The sequence below is a fragment of the Budorcas taxicolor genome, chromosome 1 (genome assembly GCF_023091745.1).
Source record: "Budorcas taxicolor isolate Tak-1 chromosome 1, Takin1.1, whole genome shotgun sequence".
In the NCBI taxonomy this organism is placed as follows: Eukaryota; Metazoa; Chordata; class Mammalia; order Artiodactyla; family Bovidae; genus Budorcas; species Budorcas taxicolor.
The window spans coordinates 176,238,903-176,257,498 of NC_068910.1; the positions used below are offsets into that span (position 1 = coordinate 176,238,903).

Sequence of the window (18,596 nt, forward strand, 5' to 3'; positions counted from 1 at the left end):
TCTTCGCAACCCCGTGGACTATAGTCCATCAAATTCTCCAGGTCAGAATACTGGAGTGGGTAGCCTTTCCCTTCTCAAGGGAACCTTCCTGACCCAGGAATAGAAGCCAGGTCTCCCACATTGCAGGCGGATTCTTTACCAGCTGAGCCACAAGGGAAGCCCCAGAATACTGGAGTGGGTAGCCTATCCCTTCTGTAGGGGACCTTCCCAACCCAGGAATCAAACCGGGGTGTCCTGCTTGCAGGTGAATTCTTTACCAACTAAGCTATCAGGGAGCAAACTTCAGACTAATTCAGTACTATTAGCATATGCATACATTTTTCTTAGATTTATTAATCTATTTAATCCTCACAGCTACCTTATAAGGTAGCCACAGAGAATGGGAGTGACTTATGTAAGAATACACTGGTACATATGTTCTTAAGTAAGGCAGTTAATTTGAATATTAAAAGCACATGTTGTATGTTAATATGAGGCAGTTGATTTGAATATAAGCACTCTCATTCTAGAGTTCTCACCTACCTTTTTATTATCTTTTGCTAACCTTTATGTTCTTGAATCAGTATGGCAGATTGCTCCCATGAATTGGTGGAAGGATCTGTAGATATATACACACAGGTGGATTTACCTAGAACATTATGCTTTGGTAGAGAGTCATTTGCTTTTTACATACAATTTATGATTAGCCAACTTCAGTGTTTGTATGGAAGGCATTACTTTTGCTAGCTACTGGCTTATAGTGAGTGGATTTTCAGTCATGTATTTGCACTGATTATTGACTTGGTTTTATTAATCTTATTGCTTCATGGAGAACATTGGTCTAATAGTTGAAGGACTATTTTCACTGATTAAATCTGAAAGCTGCAGAAGAATACTGAGTTCATAATAATTTTCCAAAGACTAAGTAGTTATGACACAAGTAACCTCAAACACTGCTCATTTCACCATTTTGTATTGTATCAAGAATACTTAAATCCATGTGCCTTTTTAGCATGGAGGAAAATATCTCATGAAATTGCAGGTTCTCTACTATTGTTCTGTTTTGTTTAGATGACAAATGTGACAACAGACTATTGTATTGACATCATAAGGAAATTTGAAGTTTCTGAAGAAAATAAGGCGAAAAATGTCCTTGGCATAGAAGGTAAAATAATTAATACTCTTAATTTCTCATTTCTCCATTCAGTATTATTAAGTTACCTTCTAGCAAAATTTTTAGGAAAAGAAACCGGGAGATATCCTTGGAATTACAGATGATTCAAACAAAATCCACAACACACACATAATTTCCTACAAATCAGATGTCATGATCTTGGTGTTTCTCCTGCTTTTGCAATGACAATAGCATTTTCCACTCTGAGCAAGTCAGCTTGATGCCACTATGTATAATATATGCCAAGAAATATTTTGACTTTTCTTAAATGCCTAATTTTTAGAAATAGTCTCAACCTAAGGAAGGAGAATTTGGTCTTAAAAATAAACAAACATGTTTCTTTTAAAATGTTGGCAACTAACTCGTTTTACTTAGTTGGTAGTGGTAGAGAGGTTGTAGGAATTGAAAATTTTGTTAATGACTATCTCATTTTATAGTTGAAGAAAGTGAGGCTTAAAGAAATTAAGTAATTTGCCCACAGTTCTATACTCAGAATCTAGCTCCTAGGTTTTTACATATGAATGAAATGGTATGTATATAGCTGCATGTATTTGTAAGTTCCATGTATTTAAAATATATAGGGAAATGAACTGTAGTCTGCTACCCAAAAGAGAACAGGTCTTAGGCAGAACAGATAATCTTAATTTTAAAAAAAACCACTGGCACCCCCCACTGCCCACAAGAGCATCTGAAGCCATGTATTATCTCACCAGTTTTGATTGTTGGCCTCCTATTCCCCAAACAGGCTCAGTGTGGACAAGGGGGTTTTGATACTATATGTTTACTTCCGGGGACAGAGGCTAATTAAAATGAAGAGAAATGATTTAATGTTTATAATTAAAAGCTATTTTAAAAACAATGAAAGGAGATAAACTACTTTGGACCTTTCTTTACCAATAAATGAATCACTTCCTTGGTGTAGGGCCTTAAGAGATGCAATTAAACATACTTTCTAAGTTATGTTCATAACCATGAAGATAAGCATAAATTCTCCAGAGTTTCCCAGGATATCTACTGGTGGTTTTACCACAGGATTTTTGAAGAGCTGAAATGATTTACCCTAGTGATCACTGGCATCCCACTCCAGTACTCTTGCCTGGAAAATCCCATGGACAGAGGAGCCTGGTAGGCTGCAGTCCATGGGGTTGCTGACGGTCGGACACAACTGAGCGACTTCATTTTCACTTTTCACTTTCATGCATTGGAGAAGGAAATGGCAACCCACTCCAGTGTTTTTGCCTGGAGAATCCTAGGGACGGGGAGCCTGTTGGGCTGCCGTCTATGGGGTCACACAGAGTCAGACACGACTGAAGTGACTTAGCAGCAGCAGTGATCATTTAAGTACTTGTAGGACATTTACGATTTGTTGATGTATTAATGAATGCCTCTCCTACCCAGACACTTATGTTTTTGAAAAACTGTAGAAAAACTGAGAGTTTTCTACATAATCTTACAGCACTTTATCACTTTTGTCAAATGTGCTGGCCATTAGCAGCATCTTCCCAAACCAGCTTCATAGTCAAATAATTGTACCCTGATTTTACGCTATGCCTAACTGCTGACCTTTACCTCCACTATGACACAGACAATACTGTTTTTCAAATCAGCTTAACAACCTATCAGATTGCTGTTGATCAGTATATCACTTTGGATAAATATGGCTTTAACACTGCATCAGCCACCCGGTAGGTCACACTGCATACTCACAGCTGGAGCTCAGAAGTTACTGAATAGCTTTGCAATAAGCCACTCACTCCCCCAATCAAAATTCTTAAAAAGTCTGTTTTTCTTTAGGTTACATTTAAACTGCTACTCCCCAAAGTCACAGTGCAGTTTTTGACACTATTTGACCTGGGCAATCCCCCTATTGCCTCAGTATTCCCTGCAAAGGTTGTCCTGAAGGTAAATAAGATAAGCACTCTGGACAAATTTTGATCTCTTTTGTACTCGTTGGAGTCAGGTAAGTATATAGGCTTTATTTACTTATTTATTTTGAATTTTTTTTTTTTTGATGTGGACCATTTTTTAAATCCTTTGTTGAATTTGTTACAGTACTGTTTCTGTCTTGTATTTTGGTTTTTTGTCCTCGAGGTCAGTGGGATCTTAATTCCCCAACAAGGGGCTGAACCCACACCCTCTGCCCTGGAAGGCAGTCTTAACCACTGGACCGCCAGGGAAGTCCTTGGCTTCGAAGCTATAATACTTCCCTCTCTCTTCCAAAGGCTTCACGAACTTCATGCGTAGTCCTGCTTGTGACATCTTTAACCCCCTGCATCATGAAGTGTACCAGGACATGGATCAGCCACTGTGCAACTACTACATTGCTTCCTCCCACAACACATACCTGACCGGGGACCAGCTCCTGTCTCAGTCCAAAGTGGACATGTACGCGCGGGTGCTGCAGGAGGGCTGTCGCTGTGTGGAAGGTGCGTGCCTTGTCTGAGCACCACTGTGTGTTGATGAATATGTCCTTTGGTCAATAAAGTCTAGTGGAAATAATGGAGACCTAAAAAATGTACTCACACTAATTAAAATCATTTTCCCACTAATTAAAAAGTGGTTCTTCTTCTTTCTTTTTTTTCAAGAGTGAGCAGGATGGTCACTGCCTGTGATCTTCCTTTCTTTTTAAAAAACATTTATTTATTTGGACATGTGGGATCTTCTAGTTATAGTATGCAAGGTCCTTTTTCAGTTGTGGTGTGCAGAATCTACTTCCCTGACCAGGGATTGAACCCAGGCCTTCTGCATTGGCAGTGCAGAGTCTTAGCCACTGGACCACCAGGGGAAAGTCCCTCTGTAAAGTCATTCTTAATTCATAATCCTGTCTCCCCCTTACAGTTCAAGCAGAGAGAGAGATATGTACTAGCAATTGGGAGGCACACCTTCAGGTGCTGAAAAATTGTGATGAACATGGAAGTTTTTCCTAGGAAGTTTTTTGATTAAATGATGGTAAAAATAGTTTAGAATAACTGTTTATTTTTAAGATACTTAATGATGTGCCAATCAGCTAACATTTATTAAAGTTCTAGGAGGTTCCTGGGGGTGAGGACACAGATGTGAGACATAGTTTCTGTCTTTAAGTAACTCACATCTTTAGATGTGTCTAATAGAAGAAGTGGACACTAAAAACAATAATATGGTGTGAGAATTCTACCAGTTGATGCATACATGGTAGAAAGCGGGTACAGAGAGTGAAGGGGTGAGGTAAAATGAGATAAGAAGTCAGTCAGGGAAAATAGATGGGTCTGTGAGAAAGGGTATGAGTGCTGTGATAAGGAGCTTCAGGTTTAGCTTTTGGTAATAATGGTCCAGTGAACTGTTTTAATACCTACAGTGATATGGTCACACTTGCAGTTTAGAAAGATTGCTTGGGCAGCAGTGTAGGAAGAAATTTTTTAAAGTGATATATGTTTGTAGAGGGGTAAGAGAGGTGAAACTGGGGCAAGCAGAATCGTGGGAAAGCTATTGAAATGATTCAAAGGAAGGATTATAGAAGATTAGATTATGAAAGCTTAGACTAAGTGAGAAAGAAGCTTATATGGATATTAAAGAAGTAAATTTGCAGGACCTGGCGAGAAAAGTGAAGGAAGTAAGGCATGCAAGGGAGTGCTGGAAGGAGTGATGGAGCCATCACCTACTCTGGGGCCTGAAAGGAAGAGAGTGGATGAGTTCAGCTTTCCCTGGGTTGGGTTTATAGTAACTCTGTAACGTTTATCTAGACATTCCTATCAGTCAGTTAAATAACAATGTGTGAACTCAATAGAAGGATCCAGACAAGATAAAGATTCCACAATTCTGAGTTTCCTATGTGGTAGTTTATGAGATCACTTACAGAGACCTTCATGTGTAAGTGTAGGTGAAAATGTATAAGACCACTTGGGGGACTGCAGTCTCTCAAATATCTCCCTCCCCAAACCTGCATCAGCAAATTCCTCCTCTATGGTTCGGTGTGAAGTTTTCACTGTTGCAATAGTCTATGACTGGACAGCGAAAGTCAAGCTGCTGTTTCTGGAAGGTTTTGTTGAGAAGAAGAAGTGTATTTATCTGGGAGACTTGGTCAGCTTTGTACGTACTCAGCTTCCTGTTTGAAACTATGGTGGTCACCTTGGCTTTTAATGTACTGGGAAGAAACAGGGAATTCACCATGATTTCATTCCCTTTTGTGGGCTAGGTTCTGGTTAATTGCTTTCCATACATTCTCATTTAGTTCTTACAGTACTAAGGAAGATGGAGTGATCTCCTTAAGAAGAGGGGTAGGGTTGGTGACTCAAGGTCCTGTAGCTGGAAAGGTTGGAAGCTGGTATTTCAACTCAAGCTGTCTGACTGCGCCACTTTGCTTCTCCAGGAAGCCTGTGTGGTCTTTGGAGGAACAAGCATTGAATGACATGACCAGCCCAAGGTGAGGTCAAATGCAGGCCATCTGGTCACATAAGGAAGGCCAGAAAACATAATGCAAAGCACAGAGGGAAGGTTGGCTTTAATAGGAGGTATTTGCTTGGCATCTAAATATCTACCTGTTCCTAAAGACTTTAGAACTTGATAACCTGATCTTTTGTGCTCTCCTGACAATTTGTCAGCCTTGTAATATGAAGATCTTAGCTTACACTTCAATCTTGGGTCCGGAGGCACCAATCTATAGACCCCCAGCCGTGCTTTATCTACTTTGGTTCCGGATAAAGTTGTTTTTATTGTTAAGCAGCTGCAGCTAGGATTTAAGGAGCCTGATTTATAGAATGTAGCAGGTGGTGGATTAAAAACTGCAGGCCCACAGATTATTTTCTGAAGCAGATCTTGTCAAGTATAGTACTTAGAGGAGGAGAGTAATGCTTCTGGACAGTTTCTTCATGGTACTGTGACCTGAAGAATCTCTCTACTTTCAAGCTTCTGTGTTGTTAATATTGTGTTTTCCATCCCTACTAGTTCAGTTGCAGCGATATCCTTGGTCAGGGTGTATGTCATGTCATGCGGAACACTGATCAGTCTTGTTTTTGATAAAGTGGGTTTGTCAACAAATCATGTAGACAACATTTTTCTTTTTTACATGGCCTTTCACTTCCCTTGATTTTCAGCCCTAGTTGCTTAATAAATATGGATGTTCTGTCCAGGGGATTTTCACTCTTATTATGGAACTGATGTTGCATTGCCATTATAATCGGTTTACAGCTTTCCCTGTTATCTCTGGGAGTGCTATCAGGGTGGAACATTTCTAAATTCCACTGTGAAAAGCTGTCATGTTAACCTCTCAGCTGGCCCTCAGATCTGACCAACTCTTTGTCAGGGTGCTTTGGGGGGCCTCTATTGTGTGGTCTGATTGAAAAAATGGGCTTGGCTATTTCGTGGCTAGGAAACTGGTTAGAGGATTTCTACTTTGCCAATGTTCTCGTCACAGCACTAGCTCTTACAAGAGGTCTTCATGGCCATTTGAACTCAGCTACTGATGCTGAGGCTGAAACTCCAATACTTTGACCACCTCATGTGAAGAGTTGACTCATTGGAAAAGACCCTGATGCTGGGAGGGATTGGGGGCAGGAGGAGAAGGGAATGACCAAGGATGAGATGGCTGGATGGCATCACCGACTTGATGCACATGAGTCTGGGTGAACTCTGGGAGTTGGTGATGGACAGGGAGGCCTGGCGTGCTGTGAATCATGGGGTCGCAAAGAGTCGGACATGACTGAGCTACTGAACTGAACTGAGCTGAACTGATGGATGCTAGTCATTCACATGCCAGCACCATTTGGGAGTGTTGTTTTCCTCATTTAACAGACAAGTGATAAAACAGACCTAAAAAGTGAATGTTAGGAGACCATCCTCAACTATGCAAATTCTCCTTATTATAAATGTTAGCAAAAGAACACCACATGACTAATGTGGTTACTTATGAAGAGATATTTTTATGGGTATATGATAATCAAGTTAGTGTGGCATTGCCTACTACTTTGCATTCTTTTTCAAAAGATAGTAACTCATTTATGAGGAACCCTGTTATGCCCTTTTTCTTCTAAGATGGGATATAAATTGGGGTATATTGTTAAGTTACATACTTTTGAAACATCTTTATTTTTTTCATGTCTGTATTCAAACAAAGAATATAAAATACATGTCAAAAGATGGATGAAGCTTCTCTTCTGAGAAGATACCTTCATATATTTGACTTCATTCAGGCCCAGAGACTTCCCTGGTGGCTTAGTGGTAAAGAATCCATCTGCCCACACAGGAGACACGGGTTCGATCCCTGGGTTGGGAAGATCTGAGAAGGAAATGGCAACCCACTCCAATATTCTTGCCTGGGAAATCCCATGAACAGAGGAGCCTGGAGGGCTGCAGACCATGGGGTGGCAAAGAGTTGGACATGACTAATGCTTTTACTTTCAGGTTCTTGTTGGTATTTGAATTTGTGACCCCCTATCATAAGGAAGGGCAACGTCATGAGAGCTGGCAAGATTATCTATGGGGGATCCTTGTTTAGGATCCTAATTCTTAATTCAGGATTTGACCCTGGATTGGGACTGAAAGGAGCAAAGTGAAGGAGGACGTGTCAGTTGACCTTAAATGAAAGAAGCAAAGATATGGAAGTAGGATTGTATGTAAGGAAGCTTGCCTAACTGAAAGAAGTCTGGTAGTTTGGTTGTTAGGAGAAAAAAATGTTTGACTAGGATATTAATTAACTAGTTTTTTAAACAGTTAAGCCTAAAATCCTAGTGCCTTAAAACAACTGAAGTTTAGTTTTTATGTGAAGTCCAAAATAGCTGTTCCTAATGGGGGAGTCTTTCAGGCAGTGATTTAGGGGTGCAGGCTCTTTCCCTCAGCATCTGTGCCATCTTCAGCACAACTTCCAAATCACAGCAGAAGAGGGAGCATGAATGACTGTAAGGCCAGACGTGGAGGTGGTGCACATCGCTTCTACCCACATTTCAGCAGCATGTCCTACTGCAAGGGAAGCTGAGAACTGTAGTCCAGCCCACTCCAGTATTCTTGCCTGGAGAATCCCATGGACAGAGGAGCCTGGTGGGCTACAGTCCACGGGGTCGCAAATAGTTGGACACGACTGAGCGACTTCACTTTCACTTTCACTTTCTGAACCAGGGCCAGAGAGAAGACAGGCTTAGCTGAATGGCAAGTCTCTAGCACCAGAGATAGGGAGGGACCTTAGAGTTAAGCAGGCAGCAGCTTTCATAGACTGTTTATTTATACGTTTAACATATATCTACTGAGTACATAATATGTACTGGATGCTATGTTATGCACTGAATATGCTTCAAAGCAAAGTAATGACATGGAGAAAGCAGTGTTTGGAGAAATTAGTCTGGTAGTGGAGTGTAACACAAGGGAAGACAAACTCTGAGTCAGGGAGGATGATGAGGAAGCTTTTGTGTTTCCTCAGCTGGGGGCCAGTGAGTTTGTCCATACACATAACAGTATCAATAGTATCAATAACAATAATGATTACTATGTGCCATGTAGGATTATAAACTTCACAGGTACTTATTTATAAATCACTCAAACTTATGATTCAAGTCTTGTTCTTAGTTTTCTTTTTATGGATGGGGAAGCAATACTTTAAATTATTAAATCATTTGTCCATGTTCACGTTACACTTAGCAGGGCCTAAAGATTTGGACTTCAGAAGTCAATGCCATTTTAGAACTACTGTAGAATTAATAAAATGGAAATAAATCTAATGAAAACATAATGAGTTTAAGTGAACAATAATGAAAAGCCCTGGTTTTGATTTGAGAGGGTCATTGAGACTTCATAAAAGAACAGTGAAGTGAAAGAAGTAAAATTAGAGAAATAATCTGATAAGAAATATCACTACCTTCAAGCATACTCAGTTGGATTTAGATCAATTTCTTTTTTTTTGAAAAACTTATTTTATACTAGAGTATAGCTGATTAACAGTGTTATGATAGTTTCAGGTTAACAGCGAAGGGGTCCAGCTATACATACCCATATATCCATTCTTCCCTAAACTCCCCTCCCACCCAGGCTGCCACATAACATTGACCAGAGTGCCCTGTGCTAGACAGTAGGTCCTTATTGGTTATCCATTTTAAGTACAGCAGTGTGTATATGTCCATCCCAAACTCCCTAACCATCCCTGCCCTGGCAACCATAAGTTCATTCTCTGAGTCTCTTGGATTTAGATCAGTTTCTAATGAGAGTTCTTGGTAAATGCTAAGCTGATTGTTATGACCTCCTTTTTAACTGTAAGCATTCATGGTAAATCATTTATAATCTTTAATTCCTTATCCTGATAAATATGCCAGAACACTCATTTTGGTCTGACATCTTTGTCATGATCATCATAGTGTATAATCTCAAACAATAAACTTAATACATGTCTGATATTTCCAGAAATATTGGGAAATGCCAGAAACTTTGAGTTGTTGATGTGATGTCCTTTTTCTGGCAGTTGACTGTTGGGATGGCCCGGACGGAGAGCCAGTGGTGCACCACGGTTACACGCTCACTTCAAAGATCCTCTTCAGAGATGTTGTGGAGACCATCAACAAGCATGCCTTTGTGAAGAATGAGTAAGTCAAGCACAGCGGGGAATCAGGCTCAGCTGGCCCACGGGACGCTGCCTGCTGTAACTTGGCCATCAAACCATATGCTTCCTTGGAGGCTACATCTCCTTTTCTCCTGCCCCAGTTCTCTCCCTCCTTCCCAAGGAAACACTGAACAAAATAACATGGGCCCCACAACCACGCTTTCTTGTGCTCTCTTCATTCCTTACCCCATTCTCTCTCAAGATGCTGCCTCCTTGAAGCATGTTCTTCCAAAGAGTGACCTCAAGCCTAGGGAGTACAGTGTCCATGAAGTTTAGAAATGCAGATTATTGTACATAATAAACAGCTTATCAGTATTGTTCAGTTCAATTACTCAGTCATGTCTGACTCTGCGACCCCATGGACTGCAGCACGCCAGGCCTCCCTGTCCATCACCAACTCCCAGAGTTTACTCAAACTCATGTCCATTGAGTCAATGATGCCATCCAACCATCTCATTCTCTGTCGTCCCCTTCTCCTCCTGCCCTCAATCTTTTCCAGCATCAGGGTCTTTTCCGATGAGTCAACTCTTCGCATCAGGTGGCCAAAGTATTGGAGTTTCAGCTTTAACATCAGTCCTTCCAATGAACACCCAGGACTGATCTCCTTTAGGATGGACTGGTTGGATCTCCTTGCAGTCCAAGGGACTCTCCACACCACAGTTCAAAAGCATCAGTTCTTTGGCACTCAGCTTTCTTTATAGTCCAACTCTCACATCCATACATCAGTACTGTATGCCAATACAATAAAATAATAATGTCTTGGTTTCCAGACTTCTTGGATGTCCTATATATACTGCAGTGTCTGGAATCTTTATGTCACTTGACCCTTCCTTGGCATGGGATGACGGTGAACATTTTCTCCTTAATACTTGCTTTGGGGGGGTCTTCTATTAAAACACTCCCTCCTCTATTGCTGCCATTGCTTCTCACTCTCTTTCTTTAGCCCATGGTCTTCTAGTCCATTTTCTCACTCCTGTAATAGTCACCATTTCCGGGACTTCTCTGATGGTCCTCTGGTTGACTCTGCACTTCCAATGCAGGGGACGCAGGTTGGCTCCCTGGTTGGGAAACTAAGATCCCACATGCCAAGTGGTGTAGTCATAAAACAAAGAAAAAAGTCGTTATTTCCCAATGTGTCTTTGGTCTGCTTCTTGGCTATTTGCCAATTACATTTCGAGAATGTTCTTCCTAAGTTTCAGAGATATATTGAAAAATTCTTAGTACAGATTCATCTGAGTATCTCATAGGTACCTGAAAACCAACAAATTTCATTGTTTATTCAGACATTTACTTAGCTATTTAATGGTGCCTACTCTAAGCCGGGCATACTCTAATAGGTGTAAGAAGCCACAGCACTGAACAAGGATAAAACTCCTGCCAGCACGGGGTCTCCATCCCAAGCTGAACCCAGCATCTCATTCTGCTTCCTCTTGCTCTAATTAGGAAGGTAGCACTGCTTACCAGTGATTTTATAGAAACTGGGAGTTACTCTTGATTCAGCCAGTCTTGTCAGTGCTACTTGCTAAATTATCTTTTGACTCCATTGCCTTCTCTTCATTTTCACTTCTCTTCGGTTCGTCCTCCACACTGGAGTAGTATCTTTCTTTCTGAAAATATAAGCTGATGTTGTAATTCTTCTTAAAGTCCTTCAAAGGCCCCCTGTTGTACATAGTCATGCCTTACGTGCCAGCCTCCTCTTGCTCTTCTATGTCACCTTCCACCATTGCTCCACAGGGACTTCGGCTTCTGCCATCACTGACAGTTTCCAGAGTCCCTAGGGATCCTGTTGCTTTCACAGCCTCCACCCCCACTGCACCAACCCCCTTTCCTGTGCCCTTCTCTTTATCTGATAGTCATCCCCATTATTCCACCCCCCTAATTCTTGCTCATCCTAGCAGACTGCTTAGGCATTGTCCCTTTGGCAAACTTACCCATACCACAATTTATTTAAATGCTCCTTTACTCTGTCCTTAGCACTCTGAGCATATTTCTGTCATATCATACAGCACTTTCTTGCAATTGTTGGTGACTTGGCTCCTTTTATGTCTTTAGGATCATGAGCTCATTTAAAATATGTGCCTATGTCTTATTCTTTAAAAAAAAAAACAAAACTTTGCTCTTTTGGCGGGGGAGGAAGTGCTGTTTGTGACTTGTGGGATCTCAGTTCCCTGACCAGGGAGTGAACGAGAAAGGAAGGAACCTGGGGCACCGCAGTGAAAGCCCAGAATCCTAACCACTAGGCCACCAGGAAACTTCCCCTTATTCATTTTGTAGTGCCTGCAATATACCAGATATTCAAGAAATGACTTCTACATTAAAAAGAGGCAAATTAAAATGAACAGTTGCATAAAGTTAATTTTATAGACCTTAGTGGCCTTTAAAATTTCTAATGTTTGGTCTTCTCATTAATTAAATATGAAATTAAAATGCTGTTCTGATAAGAGACACTTGCTGAATAGCAGGCTTGGTTTCTGATGTCTTCTACATGGAAGAATCTTGAGGACTAAATTATGATGGATCATTTTACCCTGATTGCTCCTCAACTTAGCCAGGTTGCTGAAGGATTTGCCCCTGAAGTAGAGCCTTGAGAAGACCTGCTATCTATGTACTCTGGTGACTTGACCATGCTAACTTCAAGTTTGGAAGACAACTTAGGAAAAAAGGACTTCGATTGAAAATAGTCAAAGTTGTTAACACCTTTTAAAAGTTCAGTCTTTTTCTTAAGTTTTAGTTGCGTCTTTATACCAGGGTTTCTCAAGCCTTGGCACTACTGACATTTTGGGCGAGATTATTCTTTGTTATGGGGAACTGTCTTGTGCATTGTAGGGACAATGAGTACATTTATGACTGTACCCCCTAAACACCAGTAGTAGTCCCCACTCACAACATTGTGACCACCAAAAATGTCTTCAGATGTTGACAAATGTCCCTTTGGGAGGGGTACCACACAGCCGCCCCTGCCCCTGTTGAGAAACAGTGCTTTATACACCAAGCATCATTAGACACTAATAGACACAGACTTTTTGTAAACAGATTGATAATTTTCCAATTCATTGCTAGAATTCCCTGATGTGATTTCATAGACAACTCAGGGTTGCTAGTTTGTTGTTGTTCTCTCTTTCTAACATACTGGGTGAAACTCATGTGAGGACACAAGAGTAAACAAATTATAGTCAGGCAACCAAACCACCTCAGCACAGAGGTTCATCTCTTATATTACCTCTGGCATGAGATTTACTAATGAGGATAGAATGTAATTGCAGAAGGTCACAGCCTGTATTGTGGAGCTTGCTTGTTATATAAGCCCAGAAATAAAACTTTTTCTCCGCATAGACGTATTAGGCAATTTAAATATTGGTTTGTATGTTATGAAAAAAAATCTATTGCCTATTACTTCAGAAGATATGTGATGGAAAACTAGGGGAAAAATTAAGCCTGAATTTGTTTTTCCAAGGAAAAAACAAAGTCAAAAGAGGAGTAAGGTCATGTAATCATTCCTGGTTCCTCAGGCTGTCTGTGATAATAACTTCATTGGGGTCTCACATCTCTGCACAGAAACCTGGGTGCTGGAGCAGAATGCCTGCATTTTTTTTTTCCTTTCTAAAAGTAAAGACTAGTATATAATTCGGTACAAATGACTTTGAAATGCCTGATATAGGACACTCTAAGACACAAATTCCATTATGTTATTTTATCCTCAATAGTAATTTTCAAGCTGGGTACTAAATATATATTTTTAGAGTAAATATATGCACTTAATGACAGTAGTCTCCTAGACGTTTCTAGAATTTGAATGCATAAGACAAAATTACATTATGAGTTTTCTTTCTTTATGTTTCTTATCTCTCAAAATTTTCTGTCTCATTTTTTCTTGTAAAAGAGACATAATGTATGTTCCGTGTGTGTGCATATATATGTGTGAGGGAGAGAGATGCAATATATTAGACTAAGTCATCCCATGTGGATTGGTATTGAGTTTACCCATTATGCCTGGTAACATATATTTGGCCAGAGGTGTTTTTTAAAATATGTGACTCTCATTGTTTTCATTTTAGAAGCATTTTAATCATCACCTCTTTAACAACTACTGTCACCAGGCTTGTAAGAACACAATGAACACAGAATGATTTTCAAAAGTCCCTGTGAGTTGCTGTGGTCGATGCTTTTACGATGTGCTGCTGTTTTTTCAGGTTTCCAGTCATACTGTCCATTGAGAATCACTGCAGTGTCCAGCAGCAAAGGAAAATTGCTCAGTACCTGAAAGGCATATTCCAAGACAAACTCGACCTGTCATCTATAGACACAGGAGAGACCAAGCAGCTTCCAAGCCCTCAAAGTTTGAAAGGCAAAATCCTAGTGAAGGTAAGTACCTTGAAATAAAAAGCACGCATGACCTACTAAGCCCTTCCTCTCTCAAAGGCTAAAAATGGGTTTATCAAGAGAATAATAGAGTCAATAACAGTCAAGAGAGAAGGGTTGTCTAGACTTGGGCATGCACCTTGTTCCAATCTATTTATAGTCATACCTTTAGAAAAAGCTTATTACTGACTGAACATGTATTTTGGGGGTTGTTTTTATGAAGCAAGAACATCAGTACTGTGAGCCAAATGTTGAATGTTTTAGTGGTGGTTCACACTGGAGAGAAGCCTGTGTACAGGAGACAAGCATTACATGAGAGGAGAGGCTCCTTCTGTCCATATCCAGAAGCATTTCTTTCAGATTCTTTTCTCCCATTTCAAGCTCCAGTAACCGTCTGTCAAAAAAAGTCTTCATGGTTGATCAGCCTGGGTTATGTAAGTGAGAAGAGCTGGCTTCAAAGTGGAGCACAGGCACAGACATAACGCCCCATAGGATTCGTGTGTGCGGAGGAGCAGTGGGCGAATAGAATGACATTTCATGAACAGATCTTCTCAGAGAGGAAACCTACTACCTGAAATGAATATTATTAATACAAGGAATAGCCGGGAAGACAGCTTTCTTGAGATTTCAGATTGCTGATGTGATTCACTTAATCCCAGTTAATTTTGTGTATTTGGACTAAAAACATTTTGGATAGTTGTATTGTTTTGAAACTGAAGACCTAAGGAAAAGCAGTAGAATATTGATATTTAAATGGAGTTATATTTTACTTTAAAAGGTGTGTACAAAAACCAAATAGCACAGTGGAGGCTTAGGAAATTCAGACAGTGTGATTTCATAGCGAGACTAGAACTGGGGTGTTAAGAGAGGACAGCAAATGGAAAAGTTGTATTCATCTTTGAAATTGGTCAAAACCTGTTTTTCTATCAGTTAAATGAGAATTATAGGCTGAATCCATCAAAGAGATGTCATTGGGCATGTGTACATGTGAAAGCATTTTGAATAAAAGCTCCAATTATATAATGCAAGAAATGATGTTAAGGTCAGTGTTCCTGAAATCTTGCTAAAGTAAACTCTTATGGTGAAAACTGGGCTAGAAAGTTGGGTTCGAAAGCTCAGTGTCACCTTTATAACCTTGTAAATGTTTTCATGTCTTTAGCCGAGCAGTCAGAAGAATAAACACTGAATGAGTCCATTTGGACAGCGGAACCTAAGGAATATTTGATATAAACTCATTGAGTTCCCTTCTACATAACTGGGCTTTGGGTTGTTGGGCACCGAATGTCTGAAGGCTGATGGGCACCAGGATGAATCAAAGCCAAAAGACCTGAGACACTTATTGGAAAGAGTGTCAGTGATGTGGGCTGTGGGTATTTCACAACAGCTGTGGTCAATTTGCTGGTAGTAACTGTCTCCAAACTTTAAGGAGACTTCCTAGATCTGTGGGGGCAGAAAACTCCCATTTGAAGCAATGACAAGGGAACTGATTTTCCTAAGTTCCTTTAGCATCTGAGCAATCTTTGGCATTGCTTAGATGCTAAGATCCTTTAGCATCTCTGATCTCAAAGGCAGTATTTGAATGACTACTTACTACTTTGGAGATGGACAAGTTGTTCATTATTATAACTATATACACATGCCTTCCCGTATATTTAATACATATCAATATTCTTTCCTGGAGAATCCCATGGACAGAGAAGCCAGGCAGGCCACAGTCCATAAGATTGCATAGAGTTGGACATGGCTGAAGTGACTTTGCATGCATGCAAGTTTGCTTTTGAACAAAAATAGTAACAAACTTAGTAATTTTTCCACAGGCTCACAGCTGAAAGAAACCTTATCTAGCCCAAGCATTTTACTTCTGTAGAGATATCACAGAGCTGTTAACCACTCTCCTGGGGCCATGCTGCTAGGTGCTAAGAGGTGGCTGTGGTTCCAGTTTCTAGAAATATTTCCATATACCATGGAGGAATCAGTCTAATTCTTGAGTGTAACTCCTGCATGAAATAGTGTGTATGTCAGAGTGGGACTTTTAGGTCATTCTTTGTTTACAACGAGCCACTGTTAAGTTCATAAAATTCTACCTTGCCTGTGTGCTTAGTTGCTCAGTCGTGTCCAGCTCTTTGCAGCCCTTTGGACTATAGCCCACCAAGCTCCTCTGTCCATGGGATTATCTCAGCAAGAATACCTTAGTTTATTCTATAATTTTCCTTATGAGTAACACTGTTCATGAGAGGCATTAAGAAATAATGTTCTTTTCTGTTGCTTTTCTTTCTATCTGCCTGGAAAACATATCTTTTAAGGACCAGGAACATGAAAAAAGCTAGCAGAAAATATGGCCCTCCTGTCTTTTAATGAGATAGTAAAAGGAATGAAAATGAGGATGCGTTGTGAATACTCTGAGATGGCAACTTTCCTTACCCTGCACCCACTGCCACATTTAAGTGAAAGGACTTTGAAGTTTTAGTGTTGCTGCCAGGCCTGCCCATCACTACTGCTTATGGTGGTTACATTTTCCTTTCTTTCTTGTGGTATCAGAACCATGTGCAACACTCCAGAATTGCTACTGCTTATTTGGTATCACCTCACACCCGTCGTGGAGAAGGAAATGACAACCCACCCCAGTACTTTTGCCTGGAAAATCCCATGGACAGAGGAGCCTCGTAGGCTGCAGTCCATGGGATCGCGAAGAGTCAGACATGACTGAGTGACTTTGCTTCATTGGAGAAGGAATGGCAACCCACTCCAGTGTTCTTGCCTGGAGAATCCCAGGGACGGGGGAGCCTTGTGGGCTGCCGTCTATGGGGTCGCACCGAGTCAGACACAACTGAAGCGACTTAGCAGCAGCAGCAGCAGCAGCAGCAGCACACCAGTCAGAATGCCCATCAACAGATAAATGGATAAAGAAGTGGTGGTACATATATACAATGGAATGTTACTCAGCCATAAAAAGAAACAAATTTGAATTAGTTCTAGTGAGGTGGGTGAACCTAGAGTCTATTATCCACAGTGAAGTTGAGTCAGGAAGAGAAAAACAAATATTGTATATTGACACATATATATGGAATCTAGAAAAATGGTACTGATGAACCTATTTGCAGGGCTGGAATAGAGACACAGACATAGAGAACAGACTTGTGGGCACAGCCAGGGAAGTAGGGGGGATGAATTGAGAGAGTAGCACTGAAACATCTACATTACCTTATGTAAAATAGATAGCTAGTTATATAAATCATATGTATAACACAGAGCTCAACCCTGTGGTCTGTGACAACCTAGAAGGGTGGGATGGGGTTGCGGGGGGAGATTCATGAGGAAGGGGGCATATGTATACTTACGGCTGGTTTACTCTGTGGTGTGGCAGAAACCAACATAACATTGTAAAGCAATCATCCTCCAATTAAAACCAGTTGAAAAAGCATTGACTAAGATGGTATTTCAAGAGAGGGAATTGCTGTCACTAGGTTTTAAATGTCTTCTATACAGCTCCATCTTGGTGTTTGTCATTGTGCTCAAAACAGAGTTGACTGAATAAATTAATTGGTGGTGAATAAATGAAAGAGGTTAATATATCCCTGAATATGTCTGGTCACCACCTAGTTGAGTACCTTATTTCTGGTACTGCTAGACATATTATCTTAGCTATTCTACAATGCTCTTTAAAATGAAGAGATATAAAACTTATTTTATAGGGACCGTCTATCAATAAGACTTAAAGTAATACATAGACATCAATACCTTAATTCCAAGCTACCTTGTTATTAAAGATATACAGGACGAAGTGAAAATAATATTTTGCTATTCTAAATTAGAATCGTAAAAATGTATATATATACTCATATTTATATATCTACGTTATATATGTTCTTATGGCAAAGAATGTAGTTTTCACTTCGTGAATAGCACTTACAAACAAGAACTGTATTACATAGTGGTATGAACGCAAATTAAATACCAACTTTTTAAACCTATAAACATCCTTTTGTAGTTTGAAGAAAATATTTAAGTATTCAAACCCTGAGTTTGGATTCTTAATATAGATTTTGTTTTCATTACACAAATGATTTAACCAGCTTTGAATTTATCACTATGCGAAGCACTCAAGGCCAAGTGCTTGGGTATCAGGGAAGGTACAGGAAAACTGGGAGGGAGGAGTTCTCTGAAAATCTGACTATGCTGTTGGCCCCGCGGAAGTAGGAGAAGTGGATGAGGGAAAGATCCAGGTGCCGAAGGTGGGCCAGCCATGGTATGAAAAGCAGAAATACTAGAAGTCCCTGGAACCTGAGTTTAGAAAAGACAGCCTGGTTAGTTGTTTGGGAAGATATTTAGAAATGTATTATTAATTTTGGCTGCCAAGCATTTGCACATCCTTCTATGTTTAAAGAATTTCCCCCATCTTTTTGTGTTTAGGAATCCCCTCATAGAACTAAAGTTATTAGACATTTTGCTTTTGCTGTCTTCCATTCATTAGAAGGAAGCACTAGGTCCAGCCCACAATCAAGGAGAAGGAATTCTAGAAGGGCTTGAAAA

At 40.2% G+C, this 18,596-nt stretch overlaps 1 protein-coding gene and 1 non-coding gene across 2 annotated transcripts in view; one reads left to right on the plus strand and one right to left on the minus strand.

Annotated features, from left to right (window-relative positions):
- Positions 1–18,596, plus strand: part of PLCH1 (phospholipase C eta 1) — a 291,635-nt gene that overhangs the window by 217,052 nt on the left and 55,987 nt on the right. Inside the window, exons 7-10 of the mRNA XM_052637717.1 lie at positions 1,051–1,144; positions 3,376–3,579; positions 9,570–9,690; positions 13,898–14,069. Coding sequence (XP_052493677.1) covers positions 1,051–1,144; positions 3,376–3,579; positions 9,570–9,690; positions 13,898–14,069 — 591 coding nt within the window. The remainder of the gene's footprint in view (positions 1–1,050; positions 1,145–3,375; positions 3,580–9,569; positions 9,691–13,897; positions 14,070–18,596) is intronic.
- Positions 3,866–3,939, minus strand: TRNAG-GCC (transfer RNA glycine (anticodon GCC)). Its single transcript has one exon. It is a non-coding gene; the product is annotated as a tRNA-Gly (tRNA).